Genomic DNA, 20071 nt, shown 5'->3' with positions numbered 1-20071 from the left:
AACTGCTTTGCAAGTTCAAAACGAACAACAAAAAAAGAAACTAAAAATTTTTAGTAAATTTAAGTAAATAAGTAAATAAAAAACAAATACAATTGAAAAGAAAATTTAGCAACTAGACGTTTAAAACAAACAAACAACAACAAAAATCAACAACAAAAAATAAAAAAAAATTTAAAAAAACTGAGACAAAAAGCTTTTTTTTTAATTGAAATGGTTTGCTTTTGTTATAAGAAACTGTCCTATAAATAGAAAATATTGTATATGATGAGCCTGACTTTCAACTTCAACATATATATATATATATATATATATATATATATATATATATATATATATATATGAATATATATATTTATATATATATATATTTTTTTTTTTAAATGCTTTTTTTAAAAATAGTTTTTAAATTTATATTTTGAAACCCAGTTAGTAAACAAGGTATTCTTTCTTACAATTTATTGATGTGCTTCATTTAATAGAGTTCCTTTATGGATCCAAAGATCTACAATAAGATAGTATATACATATAAGACTTACGTATATAGAAAGATATAAATACAATACTCGAATTTTAGGTAGTGCTCATTGGGCGTTGTAGGGAACGACAGAACCCGGGAAACCAGTTCATTGATAATATACTATATAATAATACTTATCTAGGTTTTTGGTTACAATTTAAAACGGATTTTAGGGAACTCATATATTGAGATAGATTGAGCTGGAATGGATATTTCTGCCTAGAATTCGCCATACTCCTCTTCGTCCTCTTCATCGTTGTTCAGGCCCACTTCGTTGAAGTCCCGTTCGAGCACCGCAATATCTTCGCGTGCCTCATTGAATTCGCCCTCCTCCATGCCCTCGCCTACATACCAATGGACGAAGGCGCGCTTCTTGAACATCAGATCGTATTTGTAGGCCAGGTTAGAAAAGGCCACGCTAATGGCCGTCGTGTTGGAGAGCATGCAGCAGGCGCGAGAGGTTGGAGCCAGATCACCATCCTGGACAAAGGCCGGCTTCTCGTAGTTGATGCCGATCTTAAAGCCCGTGGGACACCAGTCAACGAATTGGATATGCCGTTTCGATTTGATTGCCGAGATCGCTGCATTCACATCTTTGGGCACCACATCGCCGCGGAAGAGCATGCAGCAGGCCATGAACTTGCCAGCTCGAGGATCACACTTCACCATCATGTTGGAGGATTCGAAGCAGGCATTCGTCAGCGTGGTGATCGCATGCTGCTCGTGGGCAGCCCGATCCGCGGACATCAGCGGAGCATAGGCGACCAGAGGGAAGTGTATGCGAGGAAAGGGCACCAAATTCGTTTGGAACTCATTCAGATCCACATTCATGGAGCCACTAAAACGCAAGGAGGCAGTTGTCGAGCTAACTATTTGGGCAATTAGGCGATTCAGATTGTTGTACGCCGGCCTGTCCACGCCCAGTTTGCTCTTGCAGATGTCATAGATGGCCTCGTTGTCCACCATGAAGACACAGTCCGCATGCTCCATGGTCGAGTGTGTCGTTAGCAGTGCGTTGTAGGGCTCCACCACAGCTGTGGACACCTTCGGTGAAGGATAGACGCCAAAGTTGAGTTTGCACTTCTTACTGAAATCATTGGACAGCGACTCCATTAGCAGCGAGGTGAAGCCGGAGCCAGTGCCGCCGCCCATAGAATTGAAGATGAGGAAACCCTGCAGACCATCGCATTGTTCCACAATCTTTTGTAGTCGCGATGTCACCCGATCCACCACATCCTTGCCAATCGAATAGCGTCCACGGGCAAAGTTATTGGCTGCGTCCTCTTTGCCGGAGATTAGTTGCTCAGGATGATAAAGATGCCGGGTGACGCCCGTGCGTACGCTATCGATCACCGATGGCTCCAGATCCACAAAGATAGAGCGGGGCACCTGCTTGCCATTGCCCGCCTCCATGAAGAAGGTGTGTGCATCATTGTCTGAGGAGCCCTGGCCCACGCTCGAGCCACGCCCGCTCTCCACCTGCTGCTCATCCGTTTTGCGGCTACCATCCAGATTGATGCCATGCTCCAGCAGATAAAGCTCCCAGCAGGCGTTGCCAATCTGCGTGCCGCATTGCCCGATTTGTATGGAAATGACTTCGCGCTTTAATAGAATTTTCAAATCAATTTGTGTTCTCAGAGTGGAAGGATCAATGTTTTATTTAGCAGGCTCACCATAGTTTTGTATGCCAAATTACAGCTAATTAATATAAGCAAAACACAATTTAAAATCAAAGCTTTCGTGAACAGCTCGCAAGAAATTCAAATTGAATTTCTTTTGATGGCCACGTTGCAGAACAAGATGGCGGCAGCGATGGCGCTGGATGGATGCCGTTAGAACGAATGGCATAAAGGCGAACTGTCAGAAAATGCTGAATTCGCTGCAGAGTTGCATTTGCGATCGCAATGCAATAGTTCAATTGGTTCGAAACTTGACCAAGTCAGTGTTGCAATGTGCAGGACATTTAATGGCTTTACACATGGAACTTCGTGAATACACAGAAAGCTCTTAATTCTCTGCAGAGTTGCATTTGCGATCGGAACTGAATAGTTTCCACGCTTCGAAACTTGGCCAAGTCAGCATTGTAATGTGCAGGATATTTAATGGCCTTAGAGGTGGAACTGCGAGAATGCAAAGAAAGTTCTTGATTCTCTGCAGAGTTGCAATCACAATCAGAAGCAGGGTTGAAACTTGACTAAGTTAGTGTTGGAATATGCAGGACATTTAATTGCAGCGACTGAAACAGCGAAGAGTTGCACTCCCGATCAACAGTTGGTTTGAAACTAGACTAACCAGTGCTGTTACGTGCAGGACGTAGAGATGGGACTGTATGTGCAGTACTGTTAGCAAAGTCGCATTTGTGATCTACAGCTGGTTTGAAACTTGACTAGGTCAATGTTAAAACGAGGACATTTAATGAGCATTGTTTTAGTGTTATTGTGGTTCTGTTAAATGCTAAGCTTAAAATAATTTCATGTGCAGTGTAAAATAAATTCCTTGTTCCGTCGAATGGCAACTTAAGTGTAGATTGAATAAATATAAATCGGTTTGGGGCAGCCTAATCCTTACGCACACCAGGCGGCAGCGTTACATCGAAAACAATGGGAGTATTGTTGGGCAAATAGTTTATGTCGCACGTGGATGCATTCACATAGATGATCCTGCCATCGCTCGTTATGCCATATCCTTCGTGCACATGGCCAAATACATGGTATTTGGGCTTTACACGTTGCTGCACGGTGCTCAGCAGCTCCACACAGCCCGCTCGCACACCGGAACAGCAGAGATCGCCATGGCCAACGGGCGGCGTATGGGTGACTAGTATATCAACGCCCGCGGGTATTTCATTCCATTTATCCAGGCAGGGAGCGCCTCGCGGCACATTAAAAGCCCAGCGGCAAAATTCTGGCTGCCAGGGCGAACCATAGATGCGCACACCCCACAGCTCAAGCAGCTCATCCTCCAGATACGTGCAGTTGGTTAAGGCCTCGCGTATATTGGGCGTCTTGACGGCGCTCTCCATGCTCTGTTTGTCATTTCCCAACGTGGGCAAATCATCTAAAATACTCATGCCTGTGTGCTTGGAGCTGATAAGGATACAGAATAGCTTAGTAAATAAGTTTAATTTTTGACAACTTCATTCCTACCGGTCTGCATGCGCCTGCCCATTGTTTTGGAAGGGATGTGTAAAGGTGCGATCGAAGCTGAGCTCATGATTGCCCGCAATCACGATTTTGTGTCTGTGTGGCAACGCTCCGATCCAATTGTTGAACTCCACAACTTCTTGTAGCTGTCCACACTTGGTGAAGTCGCCGGCGTGTATGAATATATCACCATCGGGTATATCGAATTTTATGTAAGGCGTTAGTGAATGGGTATCTGACATGCAGACAACGCGCGCCTTATTGGGAGCCACCGTTGTGGTTGGTGGCTTCATAACAACCTTGATGACCCGCTGGCTTTTGCTGATCTCATTCCAGGCGGCGGTTGGGTCGCTGGTTAACGGATGTACGGCAATAGGCAACGTAGCCATTGTTGGTGTACCGTTCACGGCTATTAATACAACATTGATAGTCAATAATGCTGATAAGTACACGGGAATTTGCGGTTTTTAAATAAAATAAACACCGATTCGCCGATAAATATAGATAACGCAAGGCGTGCAAAACAAAAAGTGAAAATCAGCTGTTGTCCAGGGCTGTCAGGGCTGTCACACAAAAAAACAACAAAACACAATACAAATTAGAAAAACAATACTCGCAACCGAATAAGTTATTAAAAAAATGAAATAAATATTAATCATATATGATACTTGTACAAAATATTCGCAATATGTTGAGTTCCACCAGCTATAGATTGTGACGTCATTGCACGTTTGTAGCGCCGTCGCAACACGTCGTTAGGTGGCAACGCTGTATGCTAAACAAAAAACAGCTGTGCCTGCTGACTACTGTATCTTCTGCTTCTTACCACTCACGTATTGTTCATTTTTCGTTTAGACAAATTCTCAAATTTATTTGCAATACGCCAATAATTGCATTTTGTTGTGTTTCATTTACTGCCAAGTGCTAGTGCCGTTGCTCGCCGTCGCCGCAATACGGACGTGCGAGCAAAACTGTATGCACTTCGAGAAAACAAAGATGGCAGCCACTTAGTGTATTAAAAATTGTGTACGCAAGTGTTTTGGGCTCTAAAAAGCAGGCATGGAACAATCATTGGAGCTGCAGCCACAGCCGGATGCATTTCTGGATGGCCTCAGTGCCAGCGCAAACACTGCAGGTGAGTTCTATTTTGGTGCGAGTCAATTAGCTCTGCCTGGGCGCAGCCAATTATTATTTTTCTTACACTCGTTTTAATTGCCGCTGACGTCGCTGCTAATTGTTTACGCCCACATATCAAGTGTGCATTTTATCTGTTTTGTACATGTGTGTGTGCATGCGTGCATCCAGGTGTGAGTATGTTACTACCTGGTACCTCTTGCACCTTGTTTAGTTCTTTGCGTCGGCGCTTTTGCTTCTGTCTGTTTATTTCCTCATTTGTTAAGTGATGATTCACTTTGATTGCGCCTGCTCTGCTCTCTATATACAAATAATGCCCGAACAGCCAATCCATTTGCATTGCCTCCGTCAGTGTATTTGTGTGGCCATTGTTCTTTGACTCGGCCATCATTTATGGCTCTGCTCTTTATTGAGCTTTGACACCGAGGGCTGTTATTTACCGTTTCCACTTACAGTTGGATATGAGCGCATGTTTCCTCTCCTTCGCACACACACACACACGCATACTACCACTGCCGAGAGCAGGAGAGTAAAATTGCAAGACTAAAAATTGAGAGATGATCACTAATACACGCGTATTTCGGCACTGCATTGACCTAGACCTAGTCGTAAATTTATTATGGGTATGCGTGTATGTGTATGTCCGTGTTTGGTCGCTCTCCTCTCAATTCGTTGTGGAGGCATTTCATTCACAAACAGACAATGGACGCAGAAAACATAAACCTTGATAATGACATTCACAATAAGCAAGAACGTCAGTCAGTTTGGTCACAACCTCTGGCACTTATCCAACGGATGTTCTCAGCTGCTGGTGGTGCACAATTAGAAGAAGAAAACAAAATAGTAAAGGCGATAATTTCGCCGCTGCTCGCCAAAAGTCAAATGTCGAGTGAGCTCTATGTGGCGGCACCTGTGCCAATTGCATAAGTTGTGCGATTCTAGCTCAGTCTCCGTCTGTGTTTCAGTTGTAGTCGTCGCCGTTGCTGTCGCCGTTGCCGTCGTCGTTGCCGTCGCCGTTGCCGTCGCCATTGCTGTCGCTGTCCTGAGGCTTCAAAGCTCATTTGTTTGCCAACCCGCCAAGTGTCAAGTTGCAGTGCGTTCTCTGCCTTATTGTAGTTCTTCCTTTTTTTCTTAACTGTTTCGTGTGTAAAGGCGCGTTCCGGTCGCGTGTTCGTCATCGCGTGTGTTTTTGCCTTTTGTTTTTGCGTTTGGCAATTTATATGGCGTGGGCGTGATGTAATTTGCAATAAAACCCGTTAACTAACACTTATAGGTGCGCGGCGAGTTGGAGTGAGAGACATATACGAAATAATGTGCTAATTCCCGAAACATTTTCCTTTTTGTATATTGTACAAACATTTGTGCATTTGTATTTTGTTTCTCTTTTTTTTATGGCTTCCACAGTTAATAATCAAGTTGGTTGTTTATTGTTACAAAAATTGTACAGTTTGCATGATTAGCAAAGCTTTGCGAAATATGACAACAAAGCAAATCGAAAACAAATTGAAAACAAACAAAAAATTGCAAATATTGGTTTAGAAATTTGCGCACTCAAACGCAAATACAAACAAAACAAAAATAAAAATCCACTTCAAGATGATTTATGTAATAAACAGTAGTTTGGGGGCGCAAAACTCGAGAGAACGGGTTATACAATGTAAGCCGCGACGTTTTTTTAGCCTTCAATTGTACATTTGTATGCGATTACGCATACGCAGCGTACTACAAAACTGCGGAACTATTTGTGTGTTGTGTGGGCTGTGTGTGTGCTAAGTGCCATAACAACCTACCAACTACCCTGTTCTGAGCTAATTGCAATGTTGCTTGTTCGTTTTTATATAATTTATGTTAATATCCGAAATATTAGTGAAAACAAACAAGAACAACAGCAACAACAAAAATTAATAATAATGCCAATCATTGTGTTTTACAATTGCAAAAGCTGCCGCTGTTGCAGTCGGCGTCGCAGTCGACGCCACATGCTCAGCTGATTGAGTTGTTGTTACTTTTTATTGCTGTGCGGCTTTTTTCCAATTCGCCGCTCTCAACAGCTGTTTCACACCCCATACACTTACACGCTCTTTGGCACACTTGCTGCTCTCTCCACTGCTCTCTCTATTTCTCTCTCTGTCTCTTGTGCTTAATCATAATTTTAAATATACAATTATCGTTTGTTTTGATTTTGTGCTTTCAATTTGCGAGCGCGCGCGATTTGCGCTCAGCCTTTTTTGTTTTTGCTTTACGTTTGCGTTTCATTTTATTTGTTGTATTACTTATTGCTCGTATTTGTTGTTGACGTCGCTGCCTTTCGCTGCTGCTGCTGATTCTGGCGCTGCTTGGAACTTTTTTGGGCTGCGAGGCGCGCGCGTTTTCGCCGCAGTCGAAATTAGTCGTCGCCTGAGTTCGCCTCGTATTTAGCATTTTACGTTTTCAACGTTTGCGTATTGAGATTTTTATATGTACACACATATGTACAATTGTATATATATATACATATATGCATATATATATAAATATACATATTGTGTTTTTGTTTTAGCCGACAGAAATTGTGTTTAGTGTGCGATGTGAACGTGAAGATATATGTGCTGCACACACCTATGAATATATAAATGATCGCGCAAATATATAAATAAATGCGTTAAATTGACTCGAAATTGTAATTTGACAACCGAATTTTGTGTTATTGTGCTCATGTAGTTCTTGTTGTTGTTATTGTTGTTGTCATCAGCGTCGTGTGTCGATTTCGAATTCAAAACGCTGAGCTCATTTTTTTGAGACGTCTTTAAACTGGCTCATTAGCATAAAAAAGCATTATAAATACATACATCAAGCTGAATTTCAAAAAAGCTGTGAAAATTACAAATAATCGTTAATATTTATATTTATATGAGTGACGCCTAAAAATTAACGAACAGCTGAATTTTTTGTTGCTCTTTGTTTTTTCGTGTTTTTTCGTTTTATATACGATCTAATCTCGGCCCGCAAGTCTTGTGGTGACACATTTATGAGCTGTATGGCCTGTTCTTATCAACAATAGCAACAACAACAACGGCAACAGCAACAACAAGAAAAAATCCTGCTTCAGAAAGAAAAATTAATTACAACTCATAAATATAATTTGTGTTTAGATAGAGCAACAAAGCTCACGTGCCTCTAATTACGTGTACTTACAAACGCCAACGTTTATTTAATCACCTGCCCCTACTTCTGGCTACACATACAGACACACCCACAACAAGAAGTATTATTGCGCCAATTATTTGCGCTCTGTATTCGGAATATTCTCTATTGTTGTTGTGGTTGTTGTTGTCGTGTTTAAACGTTGGAAAAACTGCCTGAGCATCATTTTCCCAGCTGTGATTATTTTACAAATTTATGCGCCAGTTTCATGTTATGGAACTTTCAATGGACACCAAAAAAACTAAAAGGTAACAAATAGAGTTCCTCATTAACATGCAATCATTTATCACAAATATATGTCAAGCATATCGCATATTGACAGTTAAATATTATCTATGTGGGTGGCAAAAATAAGAAAAATCTATAGATATCCATCTACATTCGAATGGAAAAGTTGAGAAAAGCTCTCGCTATTTATATTTTATGGCTTCTGATGGCCCATTTTCGCCTGGCTGAGCTCTCTAAATGGTTCATCATTTTGTCGAACAGAAAATCAATAAAAAATTCAAATCAATTCTAAGAAAAGTTTTATTGTTTTTCCAAGGTTTCATTTTGTTTAATAAATGTTTTTGATTTCTGCAATTGGCTGATAATCTATAGCGAATCCTATATATATTAAACATTTTTAACCACAAAATTGGGGTTATCTCGACTAGAAGATCATTAACAATAGAAAAGACTCTAAATTCAACGCCAATTGCTGAGAGAGGGTTGTATCATTAGCAATATAATTGATATTTCAAGATAGTGAAATAGTCTTTAAAGTCGTTTTTATAATTTACACAGATTACATGAAATATTTTTGTTATTTTTGCTGATTTTTCAAATTTAAAAACATTTTTCGTTTTGTCTGCGCTGCAGTTCTTCAACTTTTGGCCCACTGAAATTGGATGAGAGAATCAGAGACATGGGCTAAGTGCTAGCGGGGCAGCAAGAGATCAGGAGAGGAGAGATTCATGTTTGGTCGCATGTCTCTGCCAAGTTGTTGTTTTTGTTGTTGGTGCTGCTGTAGTTTTGTTAAATGACACATCCATAGCGCATTTAAAACAAGAATTTCAGTCCGTTTCCATTCGTTTGCTTTACTTTCGCTTCTAGCAGATTTCTTCTTCTACTTCTTTTTTTTTGATGGGATGCGAGCGTGTTAATACGTTATTAATAATATACACAAACAAATGGGGAGAATCTGTCTTTGCTGTCGGTTTGGATTTTATATTTTTAACGCAATTTTCCATATTTTCTGCGCATTTATATACCTATTGAAAGCCACATGAATGGGGTATGCTGCAGTTGTGGATTTTCAGTGGTTTTGCCTTCATCCATTTTTGTATTCTCTACTCTTACTCTTATACTCTATATATAATATATACCTATAATATTTCTGTCTTACTATTGTATTAGCTGACTGAATTGCACTCTTCCACCTGCTCTTTCTCACTCGCTCTATTTTAGACCTTCTTTGTCAAGATCTCCTTTCTTGGCGATTCTCAAAATTTATTTATTGAAATTTAATTTATTTAAAGATTTTGTAGGGTAACATCATGTCATTTATACTGAATTGTCAAATGCTTATCTTTTTTCCCCAACTCTCTGATGTGGGAAAATGTTTAGATAACGAGGAACGAATCTAAGGCTAAATTTTATTGAATTTTCATTTGATTTCGTGCCTTTTGCGCAGTTTTCATGACAGCTTGGGCAGTCTTATATGCAAACGTAAACATTTATATATATTATGCACGTATATATATATAAACTTACGTAGTCTTTTAAAAAGTTGATCAATTATTCAGTGACATCGAAACCTTTGCCCTGAACTTTGACTGTGACCTTTAAGTGTCGTGTGAGTCCTTCGGGTCCTGTGGAACAGCTGGCGGTCATGTGTCGGCATTGGGTAATGTCTGCCACATCCCCACCGAGCATTTCCTTTTTACCGTCTACCATTTACCATTTACCATTTACTATTTATTATTTATATTACTTTTAGCTGCAGGTAATAGAAAGGCTTCTCGTTGCTGCTATTGCTGTAGCCCTAATGACAGCTTAAGGACAACAATTGAACTTGAAATTCTCACTGGGTTTTCGTTTCATACAGTCAAAGCTATTGATTTATAGGTGCTTGATTTAACTTTTAACGAAACTTTGGCGAGGCTTTGTCAGAGGCTCTAAAGTGGCCCCCAGTTAGATAAGCCTTATATGGAATTTATGGGATTTATTGAAGCTCAAATTTATAGCGAATTTTATGAGTTCTATGATTATTGTTTAATTCACACATAGTTAAAAATTTTATATTCTTTTTGTATTATCCAAGTATCTACTTCCGAAGAGTCTTGATTCATAATCTTTATTACGATTTTATTGAGTGTGTCTGATATATTCTTAAGTGTCCCCTTCATTGATGCCTCGAACAAATGGCATGAACTTCGCTGGAAATTGGACGTTCATGATCCATATAGATGACGCGACTCTTGGTACTGAGAATAATCCAGACAATTTCAATGGTTTATATGTTTTATATACATGTGTATGTATTTATGAAATCGTGAAATTGGTTTTTCGCTTGAATTGATATCAAAAAATGTGTGTTCTTTGACGTGCCGTTCGATGGCGCCGCGATAAAGTTAGAGATAAAGAGAAACTGTTCAGTAATATTTACTAAAATGTTATATGAGGATGAACAAGCTTTATTTAGACTTTAACTTCGTATAGATTGAGAGATTGATGTGATGTCGTCATCAAAAATTAACCGAACGAATCGAATCAAATCGGAGTCTTAATTGTTTGTTAATATATATATATATGTATATATATATATATTTTTGCTAGACATGCGATATGCCGATAATGAATTTATGTTCCACGCATCGTTAACATTTTCTAATTAAGATACAAGCCAACAAGCGAACAAATGAACAGACATGAGGAAATGGACTTCTACGATAACGGGCCAGGGTCTACAGGGTATTTGTCTTCTATGCCACTTGCTTGGGCTCGAAGTTACCACACACCCACAAAAAGAGGAAAACACATTATGCTGATGATGAGATAATATTTTCTATTTGCAGATATGATTTGCTAGGCGCGTGTTAACTACATACCACACAATAAATACATATATATTTTGGGTAAAAAAAAAAACATAATTGTTGAGTAAACAAACCTTTAACATACACAAATACTCACGAGCTTTGTTGTTGTTTGCTAAAAGGGTAGCTTGTAGTGCTGACACAATAAATGAATCATTTTATAGATACAATTTGAGCCACATTTCAGCGTATAGATAAGAGTGAAAATCCATTTATAACTGATATTATTTTATGAATTTTTTTATTGTTTTCCCCAAAGGCACAAATCAAAACCCAAATGAGCAACACGTGAGCGAGGCCGCCACAATTGTTGTTGGTGGTGCGGCGGCCCTGGGCTCACCAGCTGGCGGCAGTCCCAATGCGACAACAGCGACAGCAACAGCAACAGTTGCAGCAACAACAACAACAGCAGCAGCAGCAGCAGCAGCAGCAGCGGCAGCAGCAACAGCCATTGGCACAGCTGCTAATACCACGCCCACAAAGAGCCCACAGCGTAGTGTTTACCATGAAGATCCTTATCACACTAGCGCCGATAACGTTGATAACGAGACACAGCTGGAGGCAACTGGTTCACCCGCTCAGCGTCACTCCATAAACTCCAGTGAATACACCTCAACACCCAAATTAGGACGCATTGGGCTTAATGGTGCAGCAGCAGCAGCATCAGTGTCCGCATCAGCGTCTGCCAATGGTAGTGGCACCACATCGCCCATAAATTATCAAATTCTTGGCGACGAATACCCTTACAGCATAGAGTATGAGTCACATCAGCCACAGCAACAACAGCTATACCCACACCAGCAGCAGCAGCAGCAGCAGCAACAACAACAACAACAATCGGTGACTAATCAGGAACAGTCCGGTGCTGTTCAAGCCACGGCCACCATCAGCTATAGCGCCAATCGCCAGAGTTACGCCTCACCTCCTGCTGCATTGCCGCCTTTGATCATACCGCAGCGTCAGTCGCTGTTGCCTTGGGGCGCACATTCGCGTAGCTCGATTATAAACGTGCTGCCCAGTTACACGCAGGCCGAGATGCATGCGCTGGCGGCCAGTGTGGCCAGCGTGGAGCTGACAGCTCCGCGACCCGGCGAAATAGTTATGCGCAATTTGTTTAGCGATTTCACAGCGCAGGCGGAAAAGAAAATCGAGCTGGTCATGTTGGAGAGCGCCGATAAGAATCTATCGAAGTTGCTGCAACGCGGCGAGGATCAGCAATTTGATCAGTTGCTCTCCGCACTGGGCTCTGTGGCCGAGCATTGTTTGCCCTCGCTGCTGCACACGCTGCTCGCTTGGCATCGACGCCAGCTGTCCGATATGGAGATCAAGAATGATCTGAAGAAGCCAGCATCGGACAGCAGTGTTCAGTCTGTGAACAAGACCAGCGTGGACTTGGACTTTCAGCTGCAGCGTCGCGAGGCGGCCGTTGAGTTTATATTTTGTTTGGCTCTGATTGAGATACTCAAACAGCTGCCGTTTCATCCGGGCCATGAGGATCTGGTGCGCAGCATTGAGAATCTGGCCTTTAAGCACTTTAAGTATAAAGAGGGCCTGGAGAACAATCCCAATGCACATAATATACACATGATTGCAGATCTCTACTCAGAGGTCATTGGCGTCCTGGCCCAGAGTCGATTTGCGTCGGTGCGTAAGCGTTTCATGTTTGAGCTGAAGGAGTTGCGCGGCAAAGAGGCATCGCCCACGACGATGCAGAGCATCATAAGCCTGCTGATGGGCATGAAGTTCTTTCGCGTCAAAATGGTACCCATTGAGGAGTTTGAGGCCTCGTTTCAGTTTATGCACGAATGTGGTCAATACTTTTTGGAAGTAAAGGATAAGGATATCAAACATGCGCTGGCTGGACTCTTCGTGGAGATTCTAGTGCCCGTTGCGGCGGTAAGAATGTCTAATAAATTTACAGATATATATTTATTAATCAATGGCTCTCTTTTAGGCCGTCAAAAACGAGGTTAATGTGCCCTGTGTTAAGAACTTTGTGGAGCTGTTGTATGTGCAGACCCTCGATGCATCGACCAAGTCAAAGCATCGTCTGGCGCTGTTTCCGCTCGTCACTTGCCTGCTCTGCGTTTCGCAAAAGACTTTCTTTCTGACCAACTGGCATTACTTTTTGGCTATGTGCTTGAGCAATCTGAAGAATCGCGACGCTAAAATGAGTCGCGTTGCCCTGGAGTCACTCTATCGCCTCCTCTGGGTCTACATGATAAGAATCAAGTGCGAATCCAACTCGGCTACGCACTCACGATTGCAGAGCATTGTCAATTCGCTGTTTCCCAAGTTTGTTTATTTCGGCATGGATGAATTTGCTTTTACTGACAGATTTTCTTTTGCAGAGGCTCTAAGGGCGTCGTGCCGCGTGATACACCGCTGAACATCTTTGTCAAGATCATTCAGTTTATTGCCCAGGAACGTATGGACTTTGCTATGCGAGAGATTGTCTACGATTTACTCTGCGTGGGTCGCTCCATTAAAGTCATACTTAATCCGGAGCGCATGAGCATTGGCTTACGTGCATTTCTTGTAGTTGCTGATTCATTGCAGCAAAAGGACGGCGAGCCGCCAATGCCGCGCACTGTACCGGCGCTGCCCTCGGGAAATACGTTACGTGTGAAGAGGACGTACATCAACAAGATGTTAACAGACGACACGGCACGTAGCATTGGCATGTCCACATACTTTCCACACGTACGTCGTGTATTTGTAGACATTTTACGTGCCCTGGATGTTCATTGTGGACGGCCGTTAATGATGACGAATACACAGAACCAGAACAAGGAGCCAGACGAGATGCTCTCTGGTGAACGAAAGCCGCGCATTGATCTCTTTCGGACGTGCGTTGCGGCTGTGCCACGTTTAATACCCGATACAATGACCGCCCAAGAGCTGATCGACTTGCTGTCTCGCTTGACCGTGCATATGGATGAGGAGCTGCGCATACTGACGTATCAATCGCTGCAGACGCTGGTCAAAGACTTTCCGGATTGGCGTCAGGATGTCGTGCACGGTTACACACAGTTTCTGGTGCGCGATGTCACCGACACCTATCCGCAATTGTTGGAGAATTGTACGCGCATCTTGTTTGTCTTCCTAAACATTTGGCGCTGCGCGATTAATGTCAACGGCGCTGCAGCCACCGGCAGCAATAGCAGCGGCAGTAGTAGTGTACCCAGTTCAGGTGCTACTGGTGCCACTAATAATCAAGCACAAACTAAACTTGGTGGCGCAGGAGCTACCATCGGCACAGCTGTTACACAGGCAACGCCTGCGGCTGCTGTGGCTACACCATCGACCGCCGCTGGCAAAGACACGACCAGCAGCCAGCAGTCCAAGCAGCAGCATCTGAACACAGCGAGCAGTGCTGCCTCGAGCATAACCACCTCCAGTGGCATGTCCAGTATTACCCAGCACACGGTGCTCAATATGGTGGCCAACGATGTGGGCAAAAAGAATGAGATACCATTAGTTACTACGCTGCACTTTGTCGAAGGCTTCGCCTTGGTGCTGCTCTGCAATTATCGGCTCTATTTGCGCAAACTGGCAGCCATTATACTCAAAGAGGTGAAGAATTTAATGCGTGCATTGGGCATACCCGAAACGGAACCACCTTTGATCGATGTGATGGATCGCTGCTGCCCGCAGATTGTGGAGAAATGCCTGCCACTGCTGCCGCAGGCAGAGAAGACAGCCATACTGAATGCCAATTGCATTGACCTGTATTGGATAGCTGAGCGCAGTGGCGGCGTTTGGCTGGCCGGACTGACAGATGGTAAGCTGGCTGGCAAACGACTTTAGTGTGTGGAAATTAACAGTTTTTTATTTTGTTAGACAACTCCAAATCCTCTACATCAACGTTGAATCTCTCGCAGTCGAGCTCTGCCGCAGCTGCAGCCGCTGCAACTGCCAGCTCCCCGCAGCCGCCTTTTGATCCCTGGGCAATGTGTTTGTTTGGTCTATTGGAGCGTCAGCGTGTACTGCAGCAATGCCCCTCAGCGGTAGCACAGGCTTGGCCCATTTGCTATTCACGTCTCACTGCACTCTATAGCGTCATAGATCCCACGTAAGTTAAAGCTTAAAGTTACAAAACTCTTCTGAAAATAACTTTCAACCCATATTCTCTCCGATCTGCAGTCCCGTCAGCGATAATCGTGCCTCCTTGCTGCGCGGCTCGGCGCCCACAAAGAAAATGCCCACCGAGAGTCAAAAGGATTCGTATATGCGTCTTTGGCGCAATCAGGTCGCCTGTGCCATGCGCCTGGTGCCACAAATACCAAGCGTAGCTGTGCGCTGTGCCTCGCCAGATTTGAGCTTGAGGTAAGTTTGAACATGTCCATAGACATTGCAAAAAAACATTGTTCAGTGCACCTAAAAACAGATTGTGAGTGGGTCCAATCGCAATTCAAATAAAACATTTACATTTGTACCGTGTTTGATTAACATATAGCATTCAATTATATTCAGTGCACGTGTGTCAGTTCCAATTATATGCAAATTCATTATAATTTTGCTGTCATTTCGTTTTAGTTGGTCTACCTGTGTATTTGTTTCTAACTAAGTAGCATCTGATGCGCCTGTCCGCAATTGTTTGTCCACGTTTCACACACAGCACACCCACAGACACACATCCATACACCCCATCATAATAATGAAATATTCAACGAACTGACTTCAAATAGCTATCAAATATCTATTAAGTTGAATTGGAATTCGGTTTCGATTCACGTATTTGCATAATACCAATCAAAATTTTTAATTAGAATGTCAAAAATATGCATCCAAATTCTTTGTCCTTTGTTATGTATAGAGTTTATCTACGCTTGTTGTATGCTGTTTCTTATAAATCGTCGTATTTGCTCTTTTCATTGTTATGTTGTATGTTTATTTACATGTCTCTTTTTTTGTATTTGTAGTTGTAATTGTAGCTGTGTTCCGTCTAAAACAACAAACAAACATACATCTATATGTTTGTTTTGTTTGAAATGCAAATTGTAAATTTTGTCAGGAGTTGGATTTCACTGAGAAGTGCGACGCCAGCCTGTGAATATGTAAATGAGGCAAACGCCTTCAATACGCAATCAAAACAGCTCTTATTATTAGTGTACCGTCGTGAAATGAATAATTTGATGTGGCTTTTATCGGCGCTACTTTGATTTAAGAATACATATTTAAGCTTTGTTTTCGTTAGATAGTTATTTTTGCTTTCAAGTTAATGTTCTTTACAGTCGACTAAGTGCTTCATTAAGCTAACAGACGTTTGTTGATTGATTTTGCGTCAGTTTCATTTAAAGCATTTAAAAATAAATCGAGGACTTTGCACGTGGTTCACACGCAATCACACACACACACACGCATATAAAAAAGTTCATAACTCTTGTTAAACGTCAGTTGGTAGTTGGGGAATGTTATTTCAATACACAGTTCACAGTCCATGTCTATGTCTACATCAAAACGGCTCGTTATTGGTTAAAGATCATATATTCACAAAATTTACCATCGTTCTATGTCTATGATACTTATATATCTATGCTTTATCACTATATATGGATTGTAATTTATAGTTTACAAGATCAATCGGACTCACGTTCGCTATCCGATTCCTTGGACAATATACCGTCAAATGTCTTTGGGCCCGAGGGAATTGTGACACGTTTCACTCTGCCGCTCTCCTACGGACGCAAGGAAGCGCGCCAGAAACGACTTGGGTAAAGCAAATTAAACACAAAAAACCCCAAAAATCCTAAACATCCCAAAATCCCCAAACAAGAAACTTATAATTAATCTGCATAAGGCTGCGCCGATTACTTTTAATGTGGCTTTTATAGTCATATATGCTTCAATGTGTGTGCTGCGTGAAGTGTGGTGTATGTGTATGTGTATATATGTGTGTGTTTGTGACATGCAACTTAATACTTGAGTGCTTAGAGCGGACGTAGTTGCTTAAAAATATTCTTCAGTTGGCAAATACTTAAAGCAAAGCAGCTTTTCTTGTTTAACATTTCTGCTTCAATGTGGTTTTAATTTGAGTGCCACAAATTGTTGTCTCAATATTTGTTGTTTGAATAAATATGAATTTGAAAACATTTTTATGCTTATGATACGTTTTATCAATTTGTATAGAGCTTTGATGCTTTTTCATTTGTAGTTGCTTGCACATAAATATATGCTTATAATATTATATATTTATATTTTGGTTGTGCACTATTTTTTCAATTTGTCCACATTTAGAGACTAGTACCCTGTAGTCAGAATATATTGTGTGCTGAAGGATACTTTGTAGTTAAAAAGGCATTTAGATAAGTTCTTCTGCCTTTCGTTGTAGTTATGTCTATATGAAGGTTTTCCCTAACCTCCTCCCTCTCTACTCCTGTCAGTCCGTCTCTTCCTCTGCATCAATCTCTGCTAAAAGTTAAAGACAATAAATTCTTACAGCAACTCATTTTTTACAGGGTATCTACTAGTCTGACACACTCGACAATATTGTTTTTTCATTGTTATTTTGTTTACCAGTTGATTTGTACACTAAATTCGTTTGCCGGCTTGCGCTGTGCTGGCCTCGTCCACCTCCTTTTACTGCCCCTTTTTGGTATGCTGAAAAATTGTGAAAAAATCAAGTTTATTTATTTTATATATTGCGAACTGATATGTACCCGCACACGCCACGCTACTTCGCGCATAGACAGAATATGATATGCGGCGCATAAATATGTATATAAAATATATAAACAATTTTATTTACTGTCAACACATTTGATTTTTTGCCGAACAGAAATGCTACTTTTTAATTGAAATGTGCGCATTTAATATTTATAATGTTAATTTCGATAAAGTTGCGGGGTAATGGCGAACTTTGTTATAAATATAAATAGAATTACGAATTTAATTGCCTAAGGAGCAGAGCCTCTGTCAATAGCTGTTGCCAGAGCTCAAGGGACAGGATGTGCTCGAGTCAGGAGTTGCGGAACTTAAAGCATTAAAACACGACGCTAAAATGTACCGACCGTAAATTTTATTTTATAGCTCATCGCCAGATTCCCTAAACGCAGATCGGAGCGACAAATCAGCGATGGGCAGCGCCTCGCCCCAGGCACTGTACAAGCTGGTGGTGCCCCTGCTGCGCTGCGAGGCCATTGATGTGCGGGATGCTGCTGTCAATGCGTTGGGCATGATAAATCACGATGCGCTCAAGTAAGCAGAATGTTAACATCTTTGATTCGAGATACTGAATCTCTATTTAACAGGGATCTCATGGAGGAGCTGGTGGTCTATATACGCGAGGCCGTTGATCGTAAGCAGGAAAATATGCGACGACGTCGTCGTCGCGATGCACTGCGCCTGCAGGTGGTGCGCGTGCTGGAGAAGATTGCGGAAAATGGCACCTTTGGTGTGAGGTAAGCACAGCAAATCCCCCACTGAAATGTACACATAAATTTACGATTCCGTTCTTACAGCACTTGCGTGTTAGAACGCGATACCATGTCCTTGCATCCCACGTTTGTGGAGTACATAGAAGGCGCCATGGCTTATCTGATGGCTGAAACGGACAAGGATAATCTCAGCATACGCGAAGTAAAGGCGCACTTTTGCAATTTCATACGCAAAATGATTAAGAACTTTTCACGTAGGTTTCTTTGAATTGAATCTAAATTATATTTAATAACTATCAACTATTTGACACAGTTGAATCGTGCGCCACTTTATTGTCGCGTGACTTGAAGCGTAATCTATTCAATTTATTTGCCACATGGTGTGGCAGCTTCTCCAAGCCTCTAAGCATCAGCTCGCAGATTGGCCAGACACTCGAGGAGGAGAAACTGCAATTTAGCGCATTACAGGCAAGTCGCTGCTACAGCTGCAGCTGCAGCTCCTCCTTCATGTGTTCTATTTGTGACCTTAAGTGAATATTTCTCGTATCTCTTATACAGGCCATGTCCGCTCTGCTCTGCTGCGGTCACATCTTTTATACGCCGCATCTGCAGGACGATGGCATCATCTATAAGTGGCTGGATCTGCTGCTTACCTCCAAGGACGAGAAGGTTTGTTGAGCAAAACAATAGCTCGTTTATGCCTGCTATAGCTCAACCCATATTTTGTTGTCTTTTTGTTTAGATTTATCAACTGGCACGCGATACCGTTGTGCTGTTGCTGGAATCAAATCCGGATATGGGCCAACTGCTTGAATGGGTAATCGATCGCTGTTATACGTCGACACCACGTGAGGCAGATGCTTGCTTCTTGGCTTTGGCCTCAATCTTCAGTGCCAAGTAAGTTAATCACTCGTCAATTTAATATGTTAAAGCATTAGTCGCGCTCCAAGCAGACCCCCCATACCCGCCAAGAACGTGATCTATATACAAATAATCTCATTTACCGAGTATCCTTCTATCGACCCCACTGTGCGTGGGTGCGGGTGCGTGTGTTGGGGCTTAAGTGGCGACTCACGTGTCTGGCTGCCATGACTCCCGCTTTAAATTTACAGCCTTCAATGACAATCAACCAACAATATATGGCATGTATTGTGCATTTATATATGTTTATGTTTGTCTACCATTTATGCCCACTGGAGCGCGTACCGTGCTGCAGTGGGAAAGTGTCTGAGTGTATGTGCTTGACTGACTCTGTTTGCCTGGGTGTGTGTGTATATATAAATACTTATTTTTGTCCTTTATTGCATTCCAGCCAGGTGATAAACAGTCTCTTAGACTCCCAGTAATTTGCCTCTTTTACCGCGAATTGCTGTACATATATACATCATTTAAGTATATGAACTTAATAAAGTGTATTTCTGCTTCTGGCTAGGTTTTTATGAAATTTAATTCCAATTTTAAATTTCTCATTGTTTTCAATTCCATGGAAGTCGTCCTTTAAGCGAGCTAGTTTGTGCTTGGTTCGCTAGTAAACCAAATTTTTAATAAGAAATATTCTTTTTCTTGTCGAACAACAATATGCATTCCAAATGTGAACGGGTCTGTTTTGTAGGTGGCTTATTAGCCCATTTAACC

General features: G+C 41.8%; 3 protein-coding genes across 13 annotated transcripts in view; 1 reads left to right on the top strand and 2 right to left on the bottom strand.

Moving 5' to 3' along the window:
* Nucleotides 1-444: 444 nt before the first annotated feature.
* Nucleotides 445-2346, bottom strand: LOC111603721 (tubulin alpha-4 chain). Its single transcript, XM_023321432.2, has 2 exons — nucleotides 2191-2346; nucleotides 445-2119 (listed from the first exon to the last, which is right to left on the bottom strand). The coding sequence occupies exons 1-2, from the start codon at nucleotides 2191-2193 to the stop codon at nucleotides 737-739; spliced, it is 1386 nt and encodes a 461-aa protein (XP_023177200.1). The 5' UTR covers nucleotides 2194-2346; the 3' UTR covers nucleotides 445-736.
* An 82-nt stretch (nucleotides 2347-2428) lies between these two features.
* Nucleotides 2429-4212, bottom strand: LOC111603722 (UPF0046 protein C25E10.12). The gene is made up of 2 exons (XM_023321434.1): nucleotides 3664-4212; nucleotides 2429-3603 (listed from the first exon to the last, which is right to left on the bottom strand). The coding sequence occupies exons 1-2, from the start codon at nucleotides 4047-4049 to the stop codon at nucleotides 3075-3077; spliced, it is 915 nt and encodes a 304-aa protein (XP_023177202.1). The 5' UTR covers nucleotides 4050-4212; the 3' UTR covers nucleotides 2429-3074.
* An 87-nt stretch (nucleotides 4213-4299) lies between these two features.
* LOC111603701 (protein furry) overlaps nucleotides 4300-20071 on the top strand; it is a 49696-nt gene continuing 33924 nt past the window's right edge. For 3 of the 11 annotated variants that reach the window (XM_030225617.1, XM_030225614.1, XM_030225615.1), the window contains exons 1-12: nucleotides 4301-4795; nucleotides 11317-12953; nucleotides 13012-13352; nucleotides 13409-14841; nucleotides 14901-15132; nucleotides 15204-15386; nucleotides 18090-18257; nucleotides 18311-18460; nucleotides 18521-18690; nucleotides 18750-18904; nucleotides 18995-19105; nucleotides 19179-19333. In XM_030225617.1, the coding sequence (XP_030081477.1) occupies nucleotides 4720-4795; nucleotides 11317-12953; nucleotides 13012-13352; nucleotides 13409-14841; nucleotides 14901-15132; nucleotides 15204-15386; nucleotides 18090-18257; nucleotides 18311-18460; nucleotides 18521-18690; nucleotides 18750-18904; nucleotides 18995-19105; nucleotides 19179-19333 (4811 nt within the window). In that variant the 5' untranslated portion in view covers nucleotides 4301-4719. Of the gene's footprint in view, nucleotides 4796-5775; nucleotides 5888-7336; nucleotides 7454-7925; nucleotides 8226-11316; nucleotides 12954-13011; nucleotides 13353-13408; nucleotides 14842-14900; nucleotides 15133-15203; nucleotides 15387-16630; nucleotides 16775-18089; nucleotides 18258-18310; nucleotides 18461-18520; nucleotides 18691-18749; nucleotides 18905-18994; nucleotides 19106-19178; nucleotides 19334-20071 lie in introns of those variants that run through there. The other 8 variants (XM_030225604.1, XM_030225613.1, XM_030225600.1 and 5 more) reach the window with 5 other exon arrangements.

This window comes from Drosophila hydei, unplaced genomic scaffold, assembly GCF_003285905.1.
Source record: "Drosophila hydei strain 15085-1641.00,03,60 unplaced genomic scaffold, DhydRS2 tig00000001-arrow-pilon, whole genome shotgun sequence".
NCBI classification, from domain to species: Eukaryota; Metazoa; Arthropoda; class Insecta; order Diptera; family Drosophilidae; genus Drosophila; species Drosophila hydei.
The sequence above is the reverse complement of the archived record's forward strand: the minus strand, read 5'-3'. Positions and strand labels throughout refer to the sequence as shown.

Bases quoted from the DNA above. Each gene is read 5' to 3' on its own strand.
- LOC111603722 (XM_023321434.1), bottom strand. From the start codon at position 4,049: ATGGCTACGTTGCCTATTGCCGTACATCCGTTAACCAGCGACCCAACC. The intron at 3,604-3,663 runs GTAGGAATGAAG...TATCCTTATCAG, and splicing joins GGGCAGGCGCATGCAGACCG to CTCCAAGCACACAGGCATGA.